At 43.6% G+C, this 22,957-nt stretch overlaps 1 protein-coding gene across 3 annotated transcripts; it reads left to right on the top strand.

The window, feature by feature from the left end:
• Positions 1 to 1,252: 1,252 nt before the first annotated feature.
• LOC106592427 (zinc finger protein 271) lies at positions 1,253 to 22,252 on the top strand. 3 transcript variants are annotated; one of them, XM_045690612.1, is made up of 10 exons: positions 1,253 to 1,463; positions 1,944 to 2,173; positions 3,508 to 3,558; positions 4,107 to 4,220; positions 4,665 to 4,859; positions 17,858 to 18,034; positions 18,705 to 18,941; positions 19,427 to 19,636; positions 19,721 to 19,936; positions 20,121 to 22,252. In XM_045690612.1, the coding sequence occupies exons 2-10, from the start codon at positions 1,963 to 1,965 to the stop codon at positions 21,086 to 21,088; spliced, it is 2,379 nt and encodes a 792-aa protein (XP_045546568.1). In that variant the 5' UTR covers positions 1,253 to 1,463; positions 1,944 to 1,962; the 3' UTR covers positions 21,089 to 22,252. The 3 variants fall into 3 exon arrangements, with proteins under 3 accessions (XP_045546568.1, XP_045546567.1, XP_045546569.1); XM_045690611.1 differs by having other exon boundaries at positions 18,702 to 18,941; XM_045690613.1 differs by lacking the exon at positions 3,508 to 3,558 and having other exon boundaries at positions 18,702 to 18,941.
• The last annotated feature ends 705 nt before the right edge of the window (positions 22,253 to 22,957 follow it).

The following is a 22,957-nucleotide window of genomic DNA, read 5'->3' as shown; positions in this document are numbered from 1 at the left end:
CTGTTCAGTTTGGACTTCAGTTTATCGCTAACCTTATAACAGGGACTTTGAAGCACTAACTTACATCATCTGCATGCTGATCTTGGAATAAATTGACGATAGCAAAGATTCCATCTTTGACAACGCCACATAAATGGAATAGGTACTAGCTAGCTTAATAGTTAATATTTGCGCGCTAGCTCTGCATATTCAGCTAGTGTGTGTGCGTGATTGACTGGATTAACCTCACGTCAGTTACGTTCATTGAGTGCCTTTCAGACAGTAGATACGGCCTCTCTGTTACGGAGCAAGCTAAGGAACTGGCAGTGGATCAAACCATTGTGAGGCAAAGGGTGGGGGTGTCGCAATCTTTTGAAACTTAAAAACGCGGTATTAAGTGTCTATAAATCAGCACAATTGCTTTCATTGCGTATTATTAATATTATTTAAATTACATAGTTATGTTTCAGTGATATATTGGGGGGGACAAATCATATTTTTCCCAGGATGGGGGGGTCGTGTCCCCCCCGTCCCCCCGGGATTTCCGCCTCTGCATAAGAAGTGCCCATCAAGCCAATCCAATTTGTGGGAGGTGCTTCAGGAAGCATGGGGTGAAATCTCTTCAGATTACCTCAACAAATTGACAACTAGAATGCCAAAGGCCTGCAAGGCTGTAATTGCTGCAAATAGAGGATTCTTTGATGAAAGCAAAGTTTGAAGGACACAATTATTATTTCAATTAAAAATCATTATTTATAACCTTGTCAACGTCTTGACTATATTTCCTATTCATTTTGCAATTAATTTCATGTATGTTTTCATGGAAAAGAAGGACATTTCTAAGTGACTCCACATTTTTGAACGATATATATATATATATATATATATATACATACTACCACACATACTGACTAGGTATCCTCTTTCCCTTATATTTGTCACGGTGTGAGGAGTCAGTTCTCTTGCTTGTGCAACAAGCGCCACAGTAAAACAATAAGGGGCATTTTACTAATCGGCACTTTTTTTACACAGTACCATACTCTTACTCAGATATACATTCATTTTGAGTCCTCACCTATGTAATGGCTTGTATCGATAACGACCCTGAGTAAAAAAAATTAAAAAAAACATGACAGACGGAAACCACAACAACCGCTGCAGCCCGAAAAACTGACACTATTCAACAGCTGCAATCTACCACATTACCGATTGACAATAAACGTTTACTGTAATGTTCAACTGTTGGCTATCGTTTAAATGATCATGAAAGCATGTCGGATTACCTGAAATCGCTGGTCTTTTATTGATAAACTGGGAGGAGGGTTGTGAATCGGTCGGTGTGATGGCCGACGGCTGCGCTTACATGACGCCCGTGAACATGACGCTCTTTCCCATCCTGCACGCAGGCGGAAGTTTACAGTCCTGGCTCATCCGATTCTCCATGCTCAGAGTCTAATCAAACAATAAAACACCAGGGATATCAGGTAATCTGTTGTGTTTTAATTATAATACATTAAACTATAACCAGACGCTGAAATTTAGTTAACGTTTATTGTCGGTCGGCGATGTGGTAGATGTTGAACAGTGTGGTGGTAGACAGCCATGGTTACCGTCCGTTGGGCTGTCACGGTTGTTGTTCTGGCCAGGAACGTTACTGATAAAAATCCATTACAGTTTAGGGGAGGAACTCCATGTGAATGAATTCTTTCGTAGTGAAAACACTGTACGTAGAAAGCCTACATTTTTTTCGCGCGGTCGTACATTACATCACCATTTAGCTGATATACAAACATGGTGATTAGTGAAATGGCCTTTAGCTTATTGCTTAGCTGCAGCGCTCTCCCTGGCATGATAGTCGGTTCCTCCCATTGTGATTTATATATATTTTGTTTTATATATTAATTTAATTTCCTGAACATATCTAGAGTTGATGTTTAACATGTATTCCTTTTCCTTTCTTAAAGCATCTGCCTCCAGCATACCATGACTGAACCGAGTCCGGCACAGAAAAGCTCACAGCCAGGTCAAGAGATGGCGTCAGTGAAGCTGGAGGACTGCAGTCAAACACTGGAGCTCAATGTGATTGTTAAAGAAGAGGAAGAGGAGGATGAGAGAAGAACCGAGGAAGAGAACGGGGGAGTAGAACAGGAAAGGGAAGATGAACTGGAGAGCGAAGATGGTAACATTGACTCCGGTGAGTCTAAGATGCCTACACCTGCCACTGGGTTACATCTAGACCTTGATCCTCACTCTCAGTTCCATTACAGAAGACATTGGACGAAGGCGTCTTCTGTACAGTTTTGTTAAGAGCCCATACGCTCAATCTGAACATTAACATAATTCGCTTGTGGTACGGTTTTGGAAGGATAAGGACCTTTTTATAATTTTCAAAAAAACGACAGGTTAAATTGATACACACCTTGATAGGGCTAGTGTTCCCATACGGCCATATCTTCAAGTTAGCTCTGAACACCTGTGTGTAAGCGTAACTCGGGAAGAGTAGTGGAAGTGTAGTTTGGTCGGATGGAGGCTCCATAGCTGTATGGATCTGTTACTGCTACAGTGTAGTTTAGTAGGATGGAGGCTCCATAGCTGTATGGATCTGTTACTGCTACAGTGTAGTTTAGTAGGATGGAGGCTCCATAGCTGTATGGATCTGTAACTGCTACAGTATTTGAAGGATTTTTCCTCGCCGTTGAAAGATAAGGGCCATATGTTTTGAAAGCCTTATCTCAAGCGATGATTATTGGTGTTTCTAAACGTTAAAACACAGCGTCGGGACTGTAGTTCACACGAGCCAGTCGCGGGCGAAGCTAATGGCTGAAAACTGTAGGGAGAAGGCAGAATGCTCCATAGAGTTATACAGAGCTAGGTTACATCCTAATAGGAGGTTTTAGGTTACATCCTAATAGGAGGTTTTAGGTTACATCCCAATAGGAGGTTTTAGGTTACATCCCAATAGGAGGTTTTAGGTTACATCCCAATAGGAGGTTTTAGGTTACATCCCAATAGGAGGTTTTAGGTTACATCCCAATAGGAGGTTTTAGGTTACATCCCAATAGGAGGTTTTAGGTTACATCCCAATAGGAGGTTTTAAGTTACATCCTAACAGGAGTTTTAGGTTGCTTGGTTACATCCTAGTAGGAGTTTTAGGTTGCATCCTAATAGGAGTTTTTAGAGCTATTTTAAATACTAATATGAGTTTTAGAGAGGTTACATCCTAATCTAGTTCAAAAATATATAACAAATCATTTAAAACATTCAAATCCTTCAGCGTTTGGTTGAGCCTGCCTGGAGTGCCAGATAGCCAGGGGGGCAGGGTGGCACTTTTGGGACTATCCCATTTGGTTCAATTGCTCCAGGCAAGCTCAATCAAGCACAGATCAAGCATTTGAATGATTTCAAATACTATTTGAACCCAGGTCTGCTATAGTTCAGAGTATTGCACAGCATGTAGTGCACTATATAGGGAATAGTGTGTCATTCCGGACACAGACCATGTGTGTGATGTTGATCTTGTTCCAGTAGATATGGAAGAAGAGGAGGACCAGAAAGGAGGAGGAGATCTGGCTAACCCAGGTAATAAAGTACACTAGCCAGGGAATAGAATATGTATTTATTATCCCAAGACCTTATTATTTGAATATTGATTGATTTTAATGTATTAGGTAATGAAAAGTTAGTCTGCTCCAGCTGAAGACGACATAACATGACATAACATAACATGAACTATTATTCAGGATAAAAACACTGAAGTCCTGTGAGATGGCAGGTGGGCATGATTTACACATTATTCTCAATGCAATTTAAAACAACAGTATCATCAATTACAAATATATACAACAACTTAGAACAATTAACAGCACAGAGGTGCTTGTTTTAAGAGTCACCTCTTGAAAGAATAGCCTACCCCTAATCACACCATTACGTTACTTTTCAGATATTTCTTAAGTGACACTTTACAGGTTCAGTTCCACAGAACTACAGCAGAGTACCTGAATGTGTTTCCCCCAAGGAGCTGTTGACTCTACAGGGAACCAAGTTAGAGCTCCCTCTGGTGGAGTACTGATGGGGGGGGGCATTTATATTATCAAGTGTTTTAGATCTTTTGGTTTGACGTTTTACAGGACTTGTTACTGTTAAAAGAGAAGAAGAGGAGGAGTGGGTCAGAGAGGAGGAGGATGGAGAGGAGGAGGAGGAGGTCGGGGACAGAGAGGAGGTTGGGGACAGGACCAACCCAGGTAATCACTGATCAGAACATCAGAGACCAGTTTCATGGAACCCAGCACCCTATATAGAGCACTACCTTTGAGAAGGGCCCAGAGGGCTGAGTGACTGCTTATAGCTGTCATTCTTGTATGTACTAAACTGTGCCCCCTAACCAAATAACTCCTAATCAGTTTAAATTAAATAGGGCTCTTAGAGGAGTCATCTTCCCTTTCTACCTTCCTACATACCAATGCATAGTGTTATATACAGTATAATAAACTGGGTGGGTCGAGCCCTGTATGCTGATTGGCTGACAGCCTTGGTTTATCAGACCGTATACCACGGGTATGACATAACATTTATTTGTACTGCTCTAATTACGTTGGTAACCAGTTGATAATAGCAATAAGGCACCTCGGGGGTTTGTGATATATGGCCAATATACCACGGCTAAGGGCTGTATGATGTTGTTATAGAAACAGGAGAGGGTGCCAGCTCAGACAGAGAGAGACCGTTCCTCTGCTCCCAGTGTGGTAAGAGGTTCACTGCACCAAGCAGCCTGAAGACTCACATGCAGAGACACAGCGGAGAGAAACCCCACCAGTGCTCCGTCTGTGGGAAGCGCTTCCTGCGATCCACAGACCTGAAGAGACACCAGATGATCCACAAAGGTAAGAGAGACACTCGCACACCTGGCGTCGCTCCTCACACACCTGGCGTCGCTCCTCACACACCTGGCGTCGCTCCTCACACACATCTCTCTGTTGGAACACTGTCAATCAACGTATCCACACCAGTGCAACTGTTTATCAGTTACATAAGTTGATCTATATGGTGTAGGTTCATTTCCATGTAAAACGACCCATGAGCACCAACGTGAAGTTCATTGGAGCATGTCAAATTGGGTGTCAAATGAAAGCATAGTCTATATTTTTAAGAAATGAAGGCATACATATATTTTGAACCATTTTCCATCCCCAAAAATGTGAATAAGCAAAGGCTTATTGGATGGACAAGGGGTCTTAAAAAACATCTACCAGAAAAAGTCCTAGAAGGTATCAGAAATATATCAAAACACAATAATATTGAAGTAAAAACCCTGCAAACTAATAAACACTTATATTTAGTTTTGGATACATTTTACTGAAACGTTGCCTTGTGCCTTGAAATACAGTTACTAAAAACCCACATATCTTGAATATATTTTCTAATGTCTCTCCCTCATGAGGAGGATAATGAAAGTTCACAAAAGTAACAAGTAAATGTAGACCTACCAATTAGTTATAGTGTTTTTACTGATATCAAATTCGTTTATGAATTCAAAATTATTTGACCCCCCTCACCAATTATTTTTTTTTTTTTAATCGGTAACAGAATTTCTGCTATTGAATAGACTATAATGGGACATCATAGTAGTTACAAACCTCAGTTGGGTCACAAACCAATCAATCAAATGTATTTATAAAGCCATTCTTACATCAGCTGATGTCACAAAGTGCTGTACAGAAACCCAGCCTAAAACCCAAACAGTAAGCAATGCCGGTTCAGAAGCACGGTGGCTTGGAAAAACTCCCTAGAAAGGCCGAAACCTAGAGAGGAACCAGGCTATGAGGGGTGGCCAGTCCTCTTCTGGCTGTGCCGGGTGGAGATTATAACAGAACATGGCCAAGATGTTCAAATGTTCATAGATGACCAGCAGGGTCAGATAATAATAATCACAGTGGTTGTAGAGGGTGCAACAGGTCAGCACCTCAAGAGTAAATGTCAGTTGGCTTTTCATAGCCAGTCATTTAGAGTATCTCTACCGCTCCTGCTGTCTCTAGAGAGTTTAAAACAGAAGGTCTGGGACAAGGTAGCACGTCCGGTGAACAGGTCAGGGTTCCGTAGCAGCAGGCAGAACAGTTGAAACTGGAGCAGCAGCACGACCAGGTGGACTGGGGGCAGCAAGGAGTCATTCGACCAGGTAGTCCTGAGTCATGGTCCTAGGGCTCTGGTCCTCCGATTGAAAGAGAGAGAGAATTAGAGAGAGCATACTTAAATTCACACAGGACACAGGATAAGACAGGAGAAATACTCCAGATATAACAGACTGACCTTAGCCCCCCGACACAAACTATTGCAGCATAAATACTGGAGGCTGAGACAGGAGGGGTCGGGAGACACTGTGGCCCCGTCCGACGATAGCCCCGGACAGGGCCAAACAGGCAGGATGTAACCCCACCCACTTTGCCAAAGCACAGCCCCCACACCACTGGAGGGATACCTTCAACCACCAACTTACTATCCTGAGACGAGACCGAGTATAGCCCACGAAGTTCTCCCGCACGGCTCCAACCCGGACAGGAAGATCACGTCAGTGACTCAACCCACTTAAGTGACGCACCCCTCCTAGGGACAGCATGGAAGAGCACCAGTAAGCCAGTGACTCAGCCCTCGTAATAGGGTTTGAGGCAGAGAATCCCAGTGGAGAGAGGGGAACCGGCCAGGCAGAGACAGCAAGGGTGGTTCTTTGCTGCAATGCCTTTCCGTTCACCTTCACACTCCTGGGCCAGACTACACTCAATCATAGGACCTACTGAAGAGATGAGTCTCCAATAAAGACTTAAAGGTTGAGACCGAGTCTGCGTCTCTCACATGGATAGGCAGATCATTCCCTGAAAAATTGAGCTCTATAGGAGAAAGCCCTGCCTCCAGCTGTTTGCTTAGAAATTCTAGGGACAGTAAGGAGGCCTGCGTCTTGTGACCATAGCGTACGTGTAGGTATGTACGGCAGGACACAAATCGGAAAGATGGATAGGAGCAAGCCCATGTAATGCTTTGTAGGTTAGCAGTAAAATCTTGAAATCAGCCCTTGCCTTCACAAGAAGCCAGTGGAGAGAGGCTAGCACTGGAGCAATATGATCACATTTTTTGGTTCTAGTCAAGATTCTAGCAGCCGTGTTTAGCACAAACTGAAGTTTATTTAGTGCTTTATCCAGGTAGCTGGAAAGTAGAGCATTGCAGTAGTCTAATCTAGAAGTGACAAACGCATGGATACATTTTTCTGCATAATTTTTGGACAGAAAGTTTCAGATTTTTGCAATGTTACGCAGATGGAAAAAAGCTGTCCTTGAAACAGTCTTGATATGTTAGTCAAAAAAGAGATCAGGGTCCAGAGTAACGCTGAGGTCCTTCAGTTTTATTTGAGACGACTGTACAACCATCAAGATTAATTGTCAGATTCAACAGAAGATCTCTTTGTTTCTTGGGACCTAGAACTAGCATCTCTGTTTTGTCCGAGTTTAAAAGTAGAACATTTGCCGCCATCCACTTCCTTATGTCTAAAACACAGGCTTCCAGGGAGGGCAATTTTGGGGCTTCACTGTGTTTAATCGAAATGTACAGCTGTGTGTCATCTGCATAGCAGTGAAAGTTAACATTATGTTTCCGAATGACATCACCAAGAGGTAAAATATATAATGAAAACAATAGTGGTCCTAAAACGGAGCCTTGAGGAACACTGAAATGTACAATTGATTTGTCAGAGGACAAACCATCTACAGAGACAAACTGATATCTTTCTGACAGATAAGATCTAAACCAGGCCAGAACTTGTCTGTGTAGACCAATGTGGGTTTCCAATCTCTCCAAAAGAATGTGGTGATCGATGGTATCAAAAGCAGCGCTAATGTCTAGGAGCACGAGGACAGATGCAGAGCCTCGGTCTGACCCATTAAAAGGTAATTTACCACCTTCACAAGTGCAGTCTCAATTCTAATGGCGTCTAAAACCAGACTGAAGCGTTTCATATACATTGTTTGTCTTCAGGAAGGCAGTGAGATGCTGCGCAACAGCTTTTTCATTTTTTTGTTGAGAGGAATGGGAGATTCAATATAGGCCGATTAGTTTTTTTTATATTTTCTGGGTCAAGGCTTGGCTTTTTCAAGAGAGGCTTTATTACTGCCACTTTTAGTGAGTTTGGTACACATCCGGTGGATAGAGAGCCGTTTATTATGTTCAACATAGGAGGGCCAAGCACAGGAAGCAGATCTTTCAGTAGTTTAATTGGAATAGGGTCCAGTATGCAGCTTGAAGGTTTAGAGGCCAAGACTATTTTCATCAATGTGTCAAGAGATATAGTATTAAACAACTTGAGTGTCTCCCTTGATCCTAGGTCCTGGCAGTGTTGTGCAGACTCAGGACAACTGAGCTTTGGAGGAATGCGCAGATTTAAAGAGGAGTCCGTAATATGCTTTCTAATGATGCTGATCTTTTTGTCAAAGAAGTTCATTAATTTATCACTGCTGAAGTGAAAGCCATCCTCTCTTGGGGAATGCTGCTTTTTAGTTAGCTTTGCGACAGTATCAAAAATCAATTTTAGATTGTTCTTATTTTCCTCAATTAAGTTGGAAAAATAGGATGATCGAGCAGCAGTGAGGGCTCTTTGATACTGCACGGTACTGTCTTTCCAAGCTAGTCGGAAGATTTCCAGTTTGGTGTAGCTCCATTTCTGTTCCAATTTTCTGGAAGCTTGCTTCAGGGCTTAGGTATTTTATGTATTCCAGGGAGCTAGTTTCTTATGACAAATGTTTTTAGGGGTGCAACTGCATCTATGGTATTAAGCAGGGTTAAATTGAGTTCCTCAGTTAGGTGGTTAACTGATTTTTGTACTCTGACGTCCTTGGGTAGGTGGAGGGAGTCTTGAAGAGCATCTAGGAATCTTTGGGTTGTCTGAGAATTTATAGCACGGCTTTTGATGACACTTGGTTGGAGTCTGAGCAGATTATTTGTTGCGATTGCAAACATAATAAAATGGTGGTCCGATAGTCCAGGGTTATGAGGAAAAACATTAAGATCCACAACATTTATTCCATGGAACAAAACTAGGTCCAGAGTATGACTGTGGCAGTGAGTAGGTCCAGAGACATGTTGGACAAAACCCACTGAGTCGATGATGGCTCCGAAAGCCTTTTGGAGTGGGTCTGTGGACTTTTCCATGTGAATATTAAAGTCACCAAAAATTAGAATATTATCTGCCATGACTACAAGATCCGATAGGAATTCAGGGAACTCAGTGAGGAACGCTGTATACGCTGTAAACAGTAGCTATAAAAAGTGAGTGAGTAGGCTGCATAGATTTCATGACTAGAAGCTCAAAAGACAAACGTCATTTTTTATTTTTTTTGTAAATTGAAATTTGCTATCGTAAATGTTAACAACACCTCCGCCTTTGCGGGATGCACGGGGGATATGGTCACTAGTGTAACCAGGAGGAGAGGCCTCAACTTCTTATGGCTTGAATCCCGTTAGCGGGATCGATATGACGACAGCCAGTGAAAGTACAGGGCGCCAAATTCAAAACAACAAATCTCATAATTAAAATTCCTCAAACATACAAGTATTATACACCATTTTAAAGCTTTACTTCTTGTTAATCCAGCCAGTGTCTGATTTCAAAAAGGCTTTACGGCGAAAGCAAACCATATGATTATGTTAGGTCAGCGCCTACACACAAAAAAACACAGCCATTTTCCAGCCAAAGAGAGGAGTCACAAAAAGCAGAAATGGAGAGAAAATGAATCATTAACCTTTGATGATCTTCATCAGATGACACTCATGACTTCATGTTACACAATACATGTATGTTTTGTTCGATAAAGTTCATATTTATATCCAAAAATCTCAGTCTACATTGGCGCGTTATGTTCAGTAATGTTTTGCTTCCAAAACATCAGGTGATTTTGCAGAGAGACACATCAATTTACAGAAATACTCATCATAAATGTTGATGAAAATACAAGTGTTATACATGGAACTTTAGATAAACTTCTCCTTAATGCAACCGCTGTGTCAGATTTCAAAAAAGCTTTACCGAAAAAGCAATAATCTGAGTACGGCGCTCAGACACAAAAACATGCCATACAATATATCCACCGTGTTGGAGTCAACAATAGTCAGAAATAGCATTATAAAATATTCACTTACCTTTGATCTTCATCAGAATGCACTCCCAGGAATCCCAGGTCCACAATAAATGTTTGTTTTGTTCGATAAAGTCCATCCTTTTATGTCCAAATACCTCCTTTTTGTTCACGCCTTCAGTTCACAAATTCACAACGCGCAGGTCAGACAAAAACTCAAACATTTCCATTTCAGTTCGTAGAAACATGTCAAATGATGTATAGAATCAATCTTTAGGATGTTTTTATCGTAAATCCGCAATAAAGTTTCAACCAGAGAAATCCTTTGTCTTCAGAAATGCAATGGAACTGAGCTACCTCTCACGTGAGCGCTCATGCCTGAGCCTCATGCCCTGGTGGCAGTGTTCTGACTCCAGGAGCTCTTATTCATCCCCACTTTACAGTAGAAGCCTCAAACAAGGTTCTAAAGACTGTTGACATCTAGTGGAAGCCTTAGGAAGTGCAAAATGACCCCACAGACACTGTAGTTTGGATAGGGAATCAATTGAAAAACTACAAACCACTTCCTGTTTTGGATTTTTTTCTCAGCTTTTTGCCTGCCATATGAGTTCTGTTATACTCACAGACATCATTCAAACAGTTTTAGAAACTTCAGAGTGTTTTCTATCCAAATCTACTAATAATATGCATATCTTAGTTTCTGGGAGTGAGTAGCAGGCAGTTTACTCTGGGCACGTCAGTCATCCAAGCTACTCAATACTGCCACCATCCATAAGAAGTTTAACACAGTAAATTCATCAGGCTTAAGCCATGCTTTAGTCAGGCCAATCACATCAAGATTATGATCAGTGATTAGTTCATTGACTATAACTGCCTTGGAAGTGAGGGATCTAACAATAAGTAGCCCTATTTTTGAGATGTGATATCACGATCTCTTCCAATAATGACAGGAATGGAGGTCTTTATTCCAGTGAGATTGCTAAGGCAAACACCGCCATGTTTAGTTTTTCCCAACCTAGATCGAGGCACAGACACGGTCTCAAAGGGGATAGCTGAGCTGACTACACTGACTGTGCTAGTGGCAGACTAAGCTGGCAGGCTGGCTAACAGCCTGCTGCCTGCCCTGCACCCTATTTCATTGTGGAGCTAAGGGAGTTAGAGCCCTGTCTATGTTCGTAGATAAGATGAGAGCACCCCTCCAGCTAGGATGGAGTCTGTCACTCCTCAGCAGGCCAGGCTTGGTCCTGTTTGTGGGTGAGTCCCAGAAAGAGGGCCAATTATCTACAAATTGTATCTTTTGGGAGGGGCAGAAAACAGTTTTCAACCAGTGATTGAGTTGTGAGACTGCTGTAGAGCTCATCACTCCCCCTAACTGGGAGGGGGCCAGAGACAATTACTCGATGCCGACATCTTTCTAGCTGATTTACACGCTGAAGCTATGTTGCGCTTGGTGACCTCTGTTTCATCCTAACCTCGTTGGTGCCGACGTGGATAACAATATCTCTATACTCTCTACACACGCCAGTTTTAGCTTTAGCCAGCACCATCTTCAGATTAGCCTTAACGTCGGTAGCCCTGCCCACTGGTAAACAGTGTATGATCGCTGGATGATTCATTTTAAGTCTAATACTGCAGGTAATGGAGTCACCAATGACTAGGGTTTTCAATTTGTCAGAGCTTATGGTGGGAGGCTTCGGCGTCTCAGACCCTGAAACGGGAGGAGGAGAGACCAGAGAAGGCTCGGCCTCGGACTCGCTGGGGAGAACCGGTTGAAAGTTTCTGTCGGCTGAATAAGCGACACCGGTTGAGCATTCCTACAGCATTTCCCTCCAGAAGCCATGAGAAAGTTGTCCGGCTGTGGGCACCGTGCGAGGGGATTTATACTAACGTTACTATCTGTACTTACTGGTGGCACAGACGCTGTTTCATCCTTTCCTACACTGAAATGACCCTTGCCTAACGGCTCCGTCTGAAGCTGGGCTTGCAGCACAGCTATCCTCGCCGTAAGACGATCGATCTCCTGTATATTATGAGTACAGCGACTGTAATTAGAAGGCATAATGTTAATGTTACTACTTAGCTTCGGCTGGTGGAGGTCCTCAGAACCACGTCCAGATAAAGCGTCCGGAGTGAAAAAGTTGAATGAAAAAAATCGAGCGAGGGGAAATAAATTAAATATATAAAACCGTAAAGTTAGCAGGTAGCAAACTAAGTTTAGCAACAAACCGCACAGCAGCACATAAACAAGTCTACAAGTTGTGACCGGAAATGACGACCAAAAGATACAAGGAAGAGGTCGTTTTGGTGCTCTGTAATGTAGTATTGGTGCTCTGTACATCATACCAGCTACTGTCCTCCCTTCCACTGACATACTGTTATGTTCAGCTCATAGTGTTTCCTGTTACTGTCCTCTCTTCCACTGTTATGTTCAGCTCATAGTGTCTCCTGTTACTGTCCTCCCTTCCAAGTGACATACTGTTATGTTCAGCTCATAGTGTCTCCTGTTACTGTCCTCCCTTCCACTGTCATACTGTTATGTTCAGCTCATAGTGTCTCCTGTTACTGTCCTCTCTTCCACTGACATACTGTTATGTTCAGCTCATAGTGTCTCCTGTTACTGTCCTCTCTTCCACTGGCATACTGTTATGTTCAGCTCATAGTGTCTCCTGTTACTGTCCTCTCTTCCACTGACATACTGTTATGTTCAGCTCATAGTGTCTCCTGCTACTGTCCTCTCTTCCACTGACATACTGTTATGTTCAGCTCATAGTGTCTCCTGTTACTGTCCTCTCTTCCACTGACATACTGTTATGTTCAGCTCATAGTGTCTCCTGTTACTGTCCTCTCTTCCACTGACATACTGTTATGTTCAGCTCATAGTGTCTCCTGCTACTGTCCTCTCTTCCACTGACATACTGTTATGTTCAGCTCATAGTGTCTCCTGTTACTGTCCTCTCTTCCACTGACATACTGTTATGTTCAGCTCATAGTGTCTCCTGTTACTGTCCTCTCTTCCACTGATACTGTTATGTTCAGCTCATAGTGTCTCCTGTTACTGTCCTCTCTTCCTATACTGTTATGTTCAGCTCATAGTGTCTCCTGTTACTGTCCTCTCTTCCACTGACATACTGTTATGTTCAGCTCATAGTGTTTCCTGTTACTGTCCTCCCTTCCAAGTGACATACTGTTATGTTCAGCTCATAGTGTCTCCTGTTACTGTCCTCTCTTCCACTGACATACTGTTATGTTCAGTTCATAGTGTCTCCTGTTACTGTCCTCTCTTCCACTGACATACTGTTATGTTCAGTTCATAGTGTCTCCTGCTACTGTCCTCTCTTCCACTGTTATGTTCAGCTCATAGTGTCTCCTGCTACTGTCCTCCCTTCCAAGTGACATACTGTTATGTTCAGCTCATAGTGTCTCCTGTTACTGTCCTCTCTTCCACTGTTATGTTCAGCTCATAGTGTCTCCTGTTACTGTCCTCTCTTCCACTGACATACTGTTATGTTCAGCTCATAGTGTCTCCTGCTACTGTCCTCTCTTCCAGACTGTTATGTTCAGCTCATAGTGTCTCCTGTTACTGTCCTCTCTTCCACTGACATACTGTTATGTTCAGCTCATAGTGTCTCCTGTTACTGTCCTCTCTTCCACTGACATACTGTTATGTTCAGCTCATAGTGTCTCCTGTTACTGTCCTCTCTTCCACTGACATACTGTTATGTTCAGCTCATAGTGTCTCCCGTTACTGTCCTCTCTTCCACTGTTATGTTCAGCTCATAGTGTTTCCTGTTACTGTCCTCTCTTCCACTGACATACTGTTATGTTCAGCTCATAGTGTTTCCTGTTACTGTCCTCTATTCCACTGTTATGTTCAGCTCATAGTGTCTCCTGCTACTGTCCTCTCTTCCACTGTTATGTTCAGCTCATAGTGTCTCCTGTTACTGTCCTCTCTTCCACTGTTATGTTCAGCTCATAGTGTCTCCTGTTACTGTCCTCTGTTCCACTGTTATGTTCAGCTCATAGTGTCTCCTGTTACTGTCCTCTCTTCCACTGACATACTGTTATGTTCAGCTCATAGTGTCTCCTGTTACTGTCCTCTCTTCCACTGTTATGTTCAGCTCATAGTGTCTCCTGTTACTGTCCTCTCTTCCCGACAACTGTTATGTTCAGCTCATAGTGTCTCCTGTTACTGTCCTCTCTTCCACTGACATACTGTTATGTTCAGCTCATAGTGTCTCCTGTTACTGTCCTCTCTTCCACTGACATACTGTTATGTTCAGCTCATCGTGTCTCCTGTTACTGTCCTCTCTTCCACTGACATACTGTTATGTTCAGCTCATAGTGTCTCCTGTTACTGTCCTCTCTTCCACTGTTATGTTCAGCTCATAGTGTTTCCTGTTACTGTCCTCTCTTCCACTGGCTGTTATGTTCAGCTCATAGTGTTTCCTGTTACTGTCCTCTCTTCCACTGACATACTGTTATGTTCAGCTCATAGTGTCTCAGTGGAAGGGAGGAAGTAGCAGGAGACACTATGAGCTGAACACAGAGAACCATACGGTCCTGTACTGTGGAGTATAGTTCAGTATAGTTCCATCCGGTCCTGTACTGTGGAGTAAAGTTCCGTATAGTACCATACGGTCCTGTACTGTGGAGTATAGTTCAGTATAGTTCCATACGGTCCTGTACTGTGGAGTATAGTTCAGTATAGTTCCATACGGTCCTGTACTGTGGAGTATAGTTCAGTATAGTAGCATACGGTCCTGTACTGTGGAGTATAGTTCAGTATAGTTCCATACGGTCCTGTACTGTGGAGTATAGTTCAGTATAGTTCCATACGGTCCTGTACTGTGGAGTATAGTACCATACGGTCCTGTACTGTGGAGTATAGTTCCATACGGTCCTGTACTGTGGAGTATAGTTCAGTATAGTACCATACGGTCCTGTACTGTGGAGTATAGTTCAGTATAGTTCCATACGGTCCTGTACTGTGGAGTATAGTTCAGTATAGTTCCATACGGTCCTGTACTGTGGAGTATAGTTCAGTATAGTTCCATACGGTCCTGTACTGTGGAGTATAGTACCATACGGTCCTGTACTGTGGAGTATAGTTCAGTATAGTAGCATACGGTCCTGTACTGTGGAGTATAGTTCAGTATAGTTCCATACGGTCCTGTACTGTGGAGTATAGTTAAGTATAGTTCCATACGGTCCTGTACTGTGGTTAGTTCAGTATAGTTCCATACGGTCCTGTACTGTGGAGTATAGTTCCATACGGTCCTGTACTGTGGAGTATAGTTCAGTATAGTTCCATACGGTCCTGTACTGTGGAGTATAGTTCAGTATAGTACCATACGGTCCTGTACTGTGGAGTATAGTTCCATACGGTCCTGTACTGTGGAGTATAGTTCAGTATAGTACCATACGGTCCTGTACTGTGGAGTATAGTTCCATACGGTCCTGTACTGTGGAGTATAGTTCAGTATAGTTCCATACGGTCCTGTACTGTGGAGTATAGTTAAGTATAGTTCCATACGGTCCTGTACTGTGGAGTATAGTTCAGTATAGTTCCATACGGTCCTGTACTGTGGAGTATAGTTCAGTATAGTTCCATACGGTCCTGTACTGTGGAGTATAGTTCAGTATAGTACCATACGGTCCTGTACTGTGGAGTATAGTTCCATACGGTCCTGTACTGTGGAGTATAGTTCAGTATAGTACCATACGGTCCTGTACTGTGGAGTATAGTTCAGTATAGTTCCATACGGTCCTGTACTGTGGAGTATAGTTCCATACGGTCCTGTACTGTGGAGTATAGTTCAGTATAGTACCATACGGTCCTGTACTGTGGAGTATAGTTCCATACGGTCCTGTACTGTGGAGTATAGTTCAGTATAGTTCCATACGGTCCTGTACTGTGGAGTATAGTTCAGTATAGTAGCATACGGTCCTGTACTGTGGAGTATAGTTCAGTATAGTACCATACGGTCCTGTACTGTGGAGTATAGTTCAGTATAGTTCCATACGGTCCTGTACTGTGGAGTATAGTTCAGTATAGTTCCATACGGTCCTGTACTGTGGAGTATAGTTCAGTATAGTTCCATACGGTCCTGTACTGTAGAGTATAGTTCCATACGGTCCTGTACTGTGGAGTATAGTTCAGTATAGTACCATATGGTCCTGTACTGTGGAGTATAGTTCAGTATAGTTCCATACGGTCCTGTACTGTGGAGTATAGTTCAGTATAGTTCCATACGGTCCTGTACTGTGGATTATAGTACCATACGGTCCTGTACTGTGGAGTATAGTTCAGTATAGTTCCATACGGTCCTGTACTGTGGAGTATAGTTCAGTATAGTTCCATACGGTCCTGTACTGTGGAGTATAGTACCATACGGTCCTGTACTGTGGAGTATAGTTCAGTATAGTACCATACGGTCCTGTACTGTGGATTATAGTTCCATACGGTCCTGTACTGTGGAGTATAGTTCAGTATAGTTCCATACGGTCCTGTACTGTGGATTATAGTTCAGTATAGTTCCATACGGTCCTGTACTGTGGAGTATAGTTCAGTATAGTTCCATACGGTCCTGTACTGTGGAGTATAGTTCAGTATAGTACCATGCGGTCCTGTACTGTGGATTATAGTTCAGTATAGTACCATACGGTCCTGTATAGTGCACACTAGAGTTGAGTATACTATATTTTACTGAACTATACTCTACTGTGCCGAACGTTACTGTACTGAACTCTTCTCTACTCTACTCTACTGACCTCTACTCTACTGACCTCTACTCTACTGACCGCTTCTCTACTGTACTGAAATCTATTCTACTGTACTGAACTCTACTCTACTCTACTGACCTCTACTCTACTGACCTCTACTCTACTGAACTCTACTCTACTGACCTCTACTCTACTGACCTCTACTCTACTGACCTCTACTCTACTGACCTCTACTGAACTCTACTCTACTGAACTCTACTGACCTCTACTCTACTGACCTCTACTCTACTGACCTCTACTCTACTGTACTGAAATCTATTCTACTGTACTGAAATCTACTATACTGTACTGAAATCTACTGTACTCTACTGAACTCTTCTCTACTGAAATCTACTATACTGTACAGAAATATACTGTACTGAACTTTTCTCTACTGAAATCTTCTATACTGTACAGAAATCTACTGTACTCTACTGAACTGTACTGTGCTTTGATATCCAAACTTGTAAAACATTTGTGCAGATTTGATCCGCTTCGGATGAACCAAATGTGGTTTTGCTGCGGAGTTGATTAAATAATAGCCAGTGTGTAAAATAATACCCACATATGTAGAGGAGGATGTTGCATATTTACACCGTTTGTGTAGAAATCAGTTACCGGGTGTAAATCCACTTCACTCACTTCTTTCAAACTCAAAGTGTCCTGTCATAACTGACACGCCATTCTTTTATGCAGAGTTTTTAAGAAAACCTGGTCACATAAATAACTGTAATTCTGTTACCAAACTTTGCATCCTCACAGTTCTTCCAGTAAATAAATGTGTTTTTTGCAATATGTTCAGTGTAAACGTAGTCCTTGTGCATAAAGTTGTATGGTTTGTTAAAAATCAATGGTTTTTGTAGAGCATACATTTTACATGAAAAACAATCAGTCTCCATTCAGTTAAAATGGAATTGCCCATAGATGCATAATACTGTATGTGGTGGTGAGCTGTTCTCTCCTCTGTGTCCTGCAGCAGTTTAACCTCTGTAATGTTGTCATTAAAGCAGTCACCTCAGACAGACCGTACCACTGTTCTGAGTGTGGCAAGACCTTCACCTCGCCAACCAGCCTGAGGATCCACGTGAAGATCCACAGCGAAGACAAACCCCACCAGTGTTCTGTCTGCGGGAAGCGTTTCCTGTGGCTATGTGTTCTGAAGAGACACCAGGTGGTGCACAAAGGTGAGAGAAACATCTCTCTGCTGGAAGACTGTCCTGTGTGGCTCGTTGGTAGAATATGACCTTTGCAAGCCCAGGATTGTGTTCAGAACGGTGCATCGTTGAATTCAACGGAAACAGTACTGTACGACCGGTTGTGATTATGACGGCTCAGAGGACAGTGACCATAGGGTGTGACTATAGAGGCTCAGAGGACAGTTACCATAGGGTGTGACTATAGAGGCTCAGAGGACAGTGACCATAGGGTGTGATTATAGAGGCTCAGAGGACAGTGACCATAGGGTGTGATTATAGAGGCTCAGAGGACAGTGACCATAGGGTGTGACTATAGAGGCTCAGAGGACAGTGACCATAGGGTGTGACTATAGAGGCTCAGAGGACAGTGACCATAGGGTGTGACTATAGAGGCTCAGAGGACAGTGACCATAGGGTGTGACTATAGAGGATCCATAGGGTGTGAATATAGAGGCTCAGAGGACAGTTACCATAGGGTGTGATTTATAGAGGCTCAGAGGACAGTGACTATAGAGGCTCAGAGGACAGTGACCATAGGGTGTGACTATAGAGGCTCAGAGGACAGTGACCATAGGGTGTAGGTCTACTGTATGTGTACTTGCTGTTCTCGCTTCTGTCTTGATGTGTTTTAAACCCTGTGATGTCGTCATTGAAGCAGGAGAGAGCGCCAACTCTGACCCAGACAGCCCAGGGGATCCCGAACAAGGGCAGAAGCTGTACCCGAACCCTGAAAGACTGTACCTCTGCTCAGAGTGTGGCAAGAGGTTCACCACAGCACCTTTATTGAAGTCTCACATGAAGAAGCACAGTGGAGAGCTACACCACCAGTGCTCCGTCTGTGGGAAGTGTTTCCTGCTGTTCCAGGACCTCAAGAGACACCAGGAGATCCACAAAGGTGAGAGAGACACCAACACACTGAGTCGCACACTGTAGCAAACGTTTTGCAATGGTAACCTTTGACTCCGAAAGGAAAAACATTTTTTGTGCAAAAATTCTATTGGACAAATTCAGGTAGGTCCCTCTCCATTTTGTTCTTTTTGCTTCCATTTTGTTCCTAGTGAATACACCCTGAAGTCTCTGCTCACACACCTGGGTCATATTCATTAGGAACCAAACAGAAACAAATAAGCCTAAGTGGGAGGGACTATCCAATAATAATACACTTGTTTTCCGTTTGCAAAACATTTTGCAACAGTGTGCAGTAATGAACAGGACCCTGAGATCTCTGCTGGAAGACAGGTGACTTGAAGAAACATCAACATATCCACACCAGTGCCTCTTTCCGTAAATTAGCTGGGTATTTTTATGTGTATTAGTCTGTAATAAACTGTCATTTATTGACAGTGCAGCATTTTAACCCCTGTAATGTTGTCATTGAAGGGGGCAACAACTCTGACGCAGACAGCCCAGGGGAACCAGATCCGGAGAGACCGTTCCCCTGCTCTGTGTGTGGTAAGAGGTTCACCGCAGCCTTCAGACTTAAGGCACACATGAAGATCCACAGCGGAGAGAAACCCCACCAGTGCTCCATCTGTAGCAAGGCCTTCCTTCGACCCTACGACCTTAAAAGACACCTTGTGACCCATAAAGGTGAGAGGAACACCAGGTTGGAGTTGTGCTTTCCTCATCATTCTCCTCCTGCGTTAAACCCTTCTAATGTTGTCATTGAAACAGGAGAGGGCACCAGCTCTGACCCTGACAGCCCAGGGGACCCTGACCAGGAGCTGAAGCCATATTTCTGCTCCCAGTGCGGTAAGAGGTTCACTGCAGCCAGCAGCCTGAAGACACACACAATGACGCACAGCGGAAAGAAACCCCACCAGTGCTCCGTCTGTGGGAAGTGTTTCCTGCGATACCAGGACCTGAAGAGACACCAGGTGATTCACAAAGGTAAGCGAGACCCACACACCTGAGTTGTGTTCACTAGGAAACCACACTGAAGCAAACAGGCAGAAACAGGGATGGACTACCAGATCTTTTCCAATAAGAAACGCATTGTTTCTGCTACGGTGTGCACCAATTAATTTCTCCTCTCTGTCTGTTTTTAATGCTTGTAATGTTGTCATTAAAACAGAAGATGGTGCCTGCACAGAGAAACCCCACCAGTGCTCTGTCTGCGAGGAGAGTTTCTTGAAGCTTGATGACTTGAACATTCATGTGACGATCCACACAGGAGAGAAGACCAAGCACATCTGCCAACCATGTGGGAAGACCTTCACTCTGCTGCAGGACCTAAAGACTCACCAGCGCACCCATACAGGAGAGAAACCGTACCACTGCTCCAAGTGCCCAGAGAGCTTTGGCAACCTGTTGGAGTACAGGGAGCACAAGCAGACACACAACAACAAGAAACCGTACCTCTGTGACCAATGCGGCCAGACGTTCACCCACTTCTACACCCTGAAGACCCACAGGTCGATCCACACAGGGGAGAACCTCCTCCACTGCTCCTACTGCGGGAGGGGCTTCACTCAGAAAACGTCCTTGGCGACCCACATACTGACCCACACCAAGGAAAAACCGCACCAGTGTTCTGTGTGTGGCCAACGTTTTGCCAGAAGCGAAAGCCTGAAGAAACACAAGAGGATACACATGGAAGAGGTCCGCCACCACATGTGCGAGTGCGGGAAGAGTTTCCCGGACATGAAAAGGCTGGAGGTGCACGCGAGAATGCACTACAAGAGCCTGGAAAAGAAGTACTGCTGCTCGTACTGCGGGAGAATGTTCCTACGGGACGGGGATCTAAAGAGTCACCAGAGAACACACACCGGAGAGAAACCCTTCGTCTGCGCCACATGCGGGAAAAGTTTTGCCCAGTCGGGGAACTTGAGAGTGCATCAGATCAAGCACACTAAAGAGAGACCGTACCCTTGTACTGTCTGTGATAAGGGGTTCACCACCTCTGGGAGTCTGAAGGTGCACATGAGGAGGTTTCATACAGGGGAGAAGCCGTATGTCTGTAGCCTGTGTGGGAAAGGGTTCATTGTACCCAAAGCGCTAAAGACACACCAACAGAAACATATGAAAGAGACTACCGTCTAGGTTGACGGGAGATAGGAAAAGACTGTTTCTGTGATTCCTCGCTCCACTCTCCTCTCAACTGTAATAGAAGTTCCAAGGTCCCCCCTCTCTGACTTTATTCTCTATTGCATTTTGAGGAGGAGACTAAGAGAAAGAATGTGAGGAATCAGGGAATGATGAATTGAGAAATAGTCGAGGCCTGCTGGTGGTTTTACCTGCTGCTCCCATTGAGGACGTTTTTTTTCAAAATAAAAGTCCCCCACATGCATCCATGTTATTGTACTCTAAATGTGCCATTAGACATCACTCACCATGACAGAATAGCTAGTGGTTAGTTTAGTGATACTCTACAGAAACTGAGGTTGTATCACTAAACTAACCACTAGCTATTCAGTCTGTAAGATACTCTACAGAAACTTTATTGAGGTTGTATCCTAATGTCAGATATGAATTGACAGGATGATGTGATTATGTATGGCATGATATGACACAATATCCATTATGACAATAATACATTCAAACCTGACATGATGTCTCCACTCACCATGGCTGGTACCTATTGACATGATGTCTCCACTCACCATGGCTGGTACCTATTGACATGATGTCTCCATGGCTGGTACCTATTGACATGATGTCTCCATGGCTGGTACCTATTGACATGATGTCACCATGGCTGGTACCTATTGACATGATGTCTCCATGGCTGGTACCTATTGACATGATGTCTCCATGGCTGGTACCTATTGACATGATGTCACCACTCACCATGGCTGGTACCTATTGACATGATGTCACCATGGCTGGTACCTATTGACATGATGTCACCATGGCTGGTACCTATTGACATGATGTCTCCACTCACCATGGCTGGTACCTATTGACATGATGTCTCCATGGCTGGTACCTATTGACATGATGTCTCCATGGCTGGTACCTATTGACATGATGTCTCCATGGCTGGTACCTATTGACATGATGTCTCCATGGCTGGTACCTATTGACATGATGTCTCCATGGCTGGTACCTATTGACATGATGTCTCCATGGCTGGTACCTATTGACATGATGTCTCCATGGCTGGTACCTATTGACATGTCTGCCCCCTTGACTTTTTCCACATTATAGCCTTATTCTAAAATTGATTAAACATTGCTAAAAAAAAATCTACACACAATACCCCATAATGACAAAGCAAAAACAGATTTTTTAGCAAATATATTAAAAATAAAACATTTACATAAGTATTCAGACCCTTTACTCAGTACTTTGTTGAACCACCTTCGGCAGCGATTACAGTCTCGAGTCTTCTTAGGTATGACGGTACAAGCTTGGCACACCTGTATTTGGTGAGTTTCTCCCATTCTTCTCTGCAATTCCTCTCAAGCTCTGTCAGGTTGGATGGGGAGTGTCGCTGCACAGCTATTTTCAGGTCTCTCCAGAGATGTTTGATCGGGGTCCTGAGCGCTCTGGAGCGGGTTTTCATCAAGGATCTCTCTGTACTTTGCTTCGTTCATCTTTCCCTCAATTCTGACTAGTCTCCCAGTCCCTGCTGCTGAAAAACATCCCCACAGCATGATGCTGCCACCACCATGCTTCACCGTAGGGATGGTGCCAGGTTTCCTCCAGACGTGACGCTTGGCATTCAGGGAATCTTGTTTCTCATGGTCAGAGTCCTTTAAGTGCCTTTTGGCAAACTCCAAGCGGGCTGTCATGTGCCTTTTACTGAGGAGTGGCTTCCGTCTGGACACTCTACCATAAAGGCCTGATTGGTTGAGTAGTGCAGAGATGGTTGTCCTTCTGGAAGGTTCTCCCATCCCCACAGAGGAACTCTGTCAGCGTGACCATTGGGTTCTTAGTCACCTGCCTGACCAAGGCCCTTCTTCCCTG

This window comes from Salmo salar, chromosome ssa12 (assembly GCF_905237065.1).
Source record: "Salmo salar chromosome ssa12, Ssal_v3.1, whole genome shotgun sequence".
Classification (NCBI taxonomy): Eukaryota; Metazoa; Chordata; class Actinopteri; order Salmoniformes; family Salmonidae; genus Salmo; species Salmo salar.
Note: the sequence above shows the minus strand (reverse complement) of the source record. Positions and strands in the feature narration are given on the sequence as shown.

Coding starts and splice junctions, on each gene's coding strand:
- LOC106592427 (XM_045690611.1), top strand. CDS start 1,963: ATGACTGAACCGAGTCCGGCACAGAAAAGCTCACAGCCAGGTCAAGAG. Junction 4,860..17,857: donor ACACCAGATGATCCACAAAG/GTAAGAGAGACA, acceptor TTGTCATTAAAG/CAGTCACCTCAGACAGACCG. Junction 19,637..19,720: donor ACACCTTGTGACCCATAAAG/GTGAGAGGAACA, acceptor TCATTGAAACAG/GAGAGGGCACCAGCTCTGAC.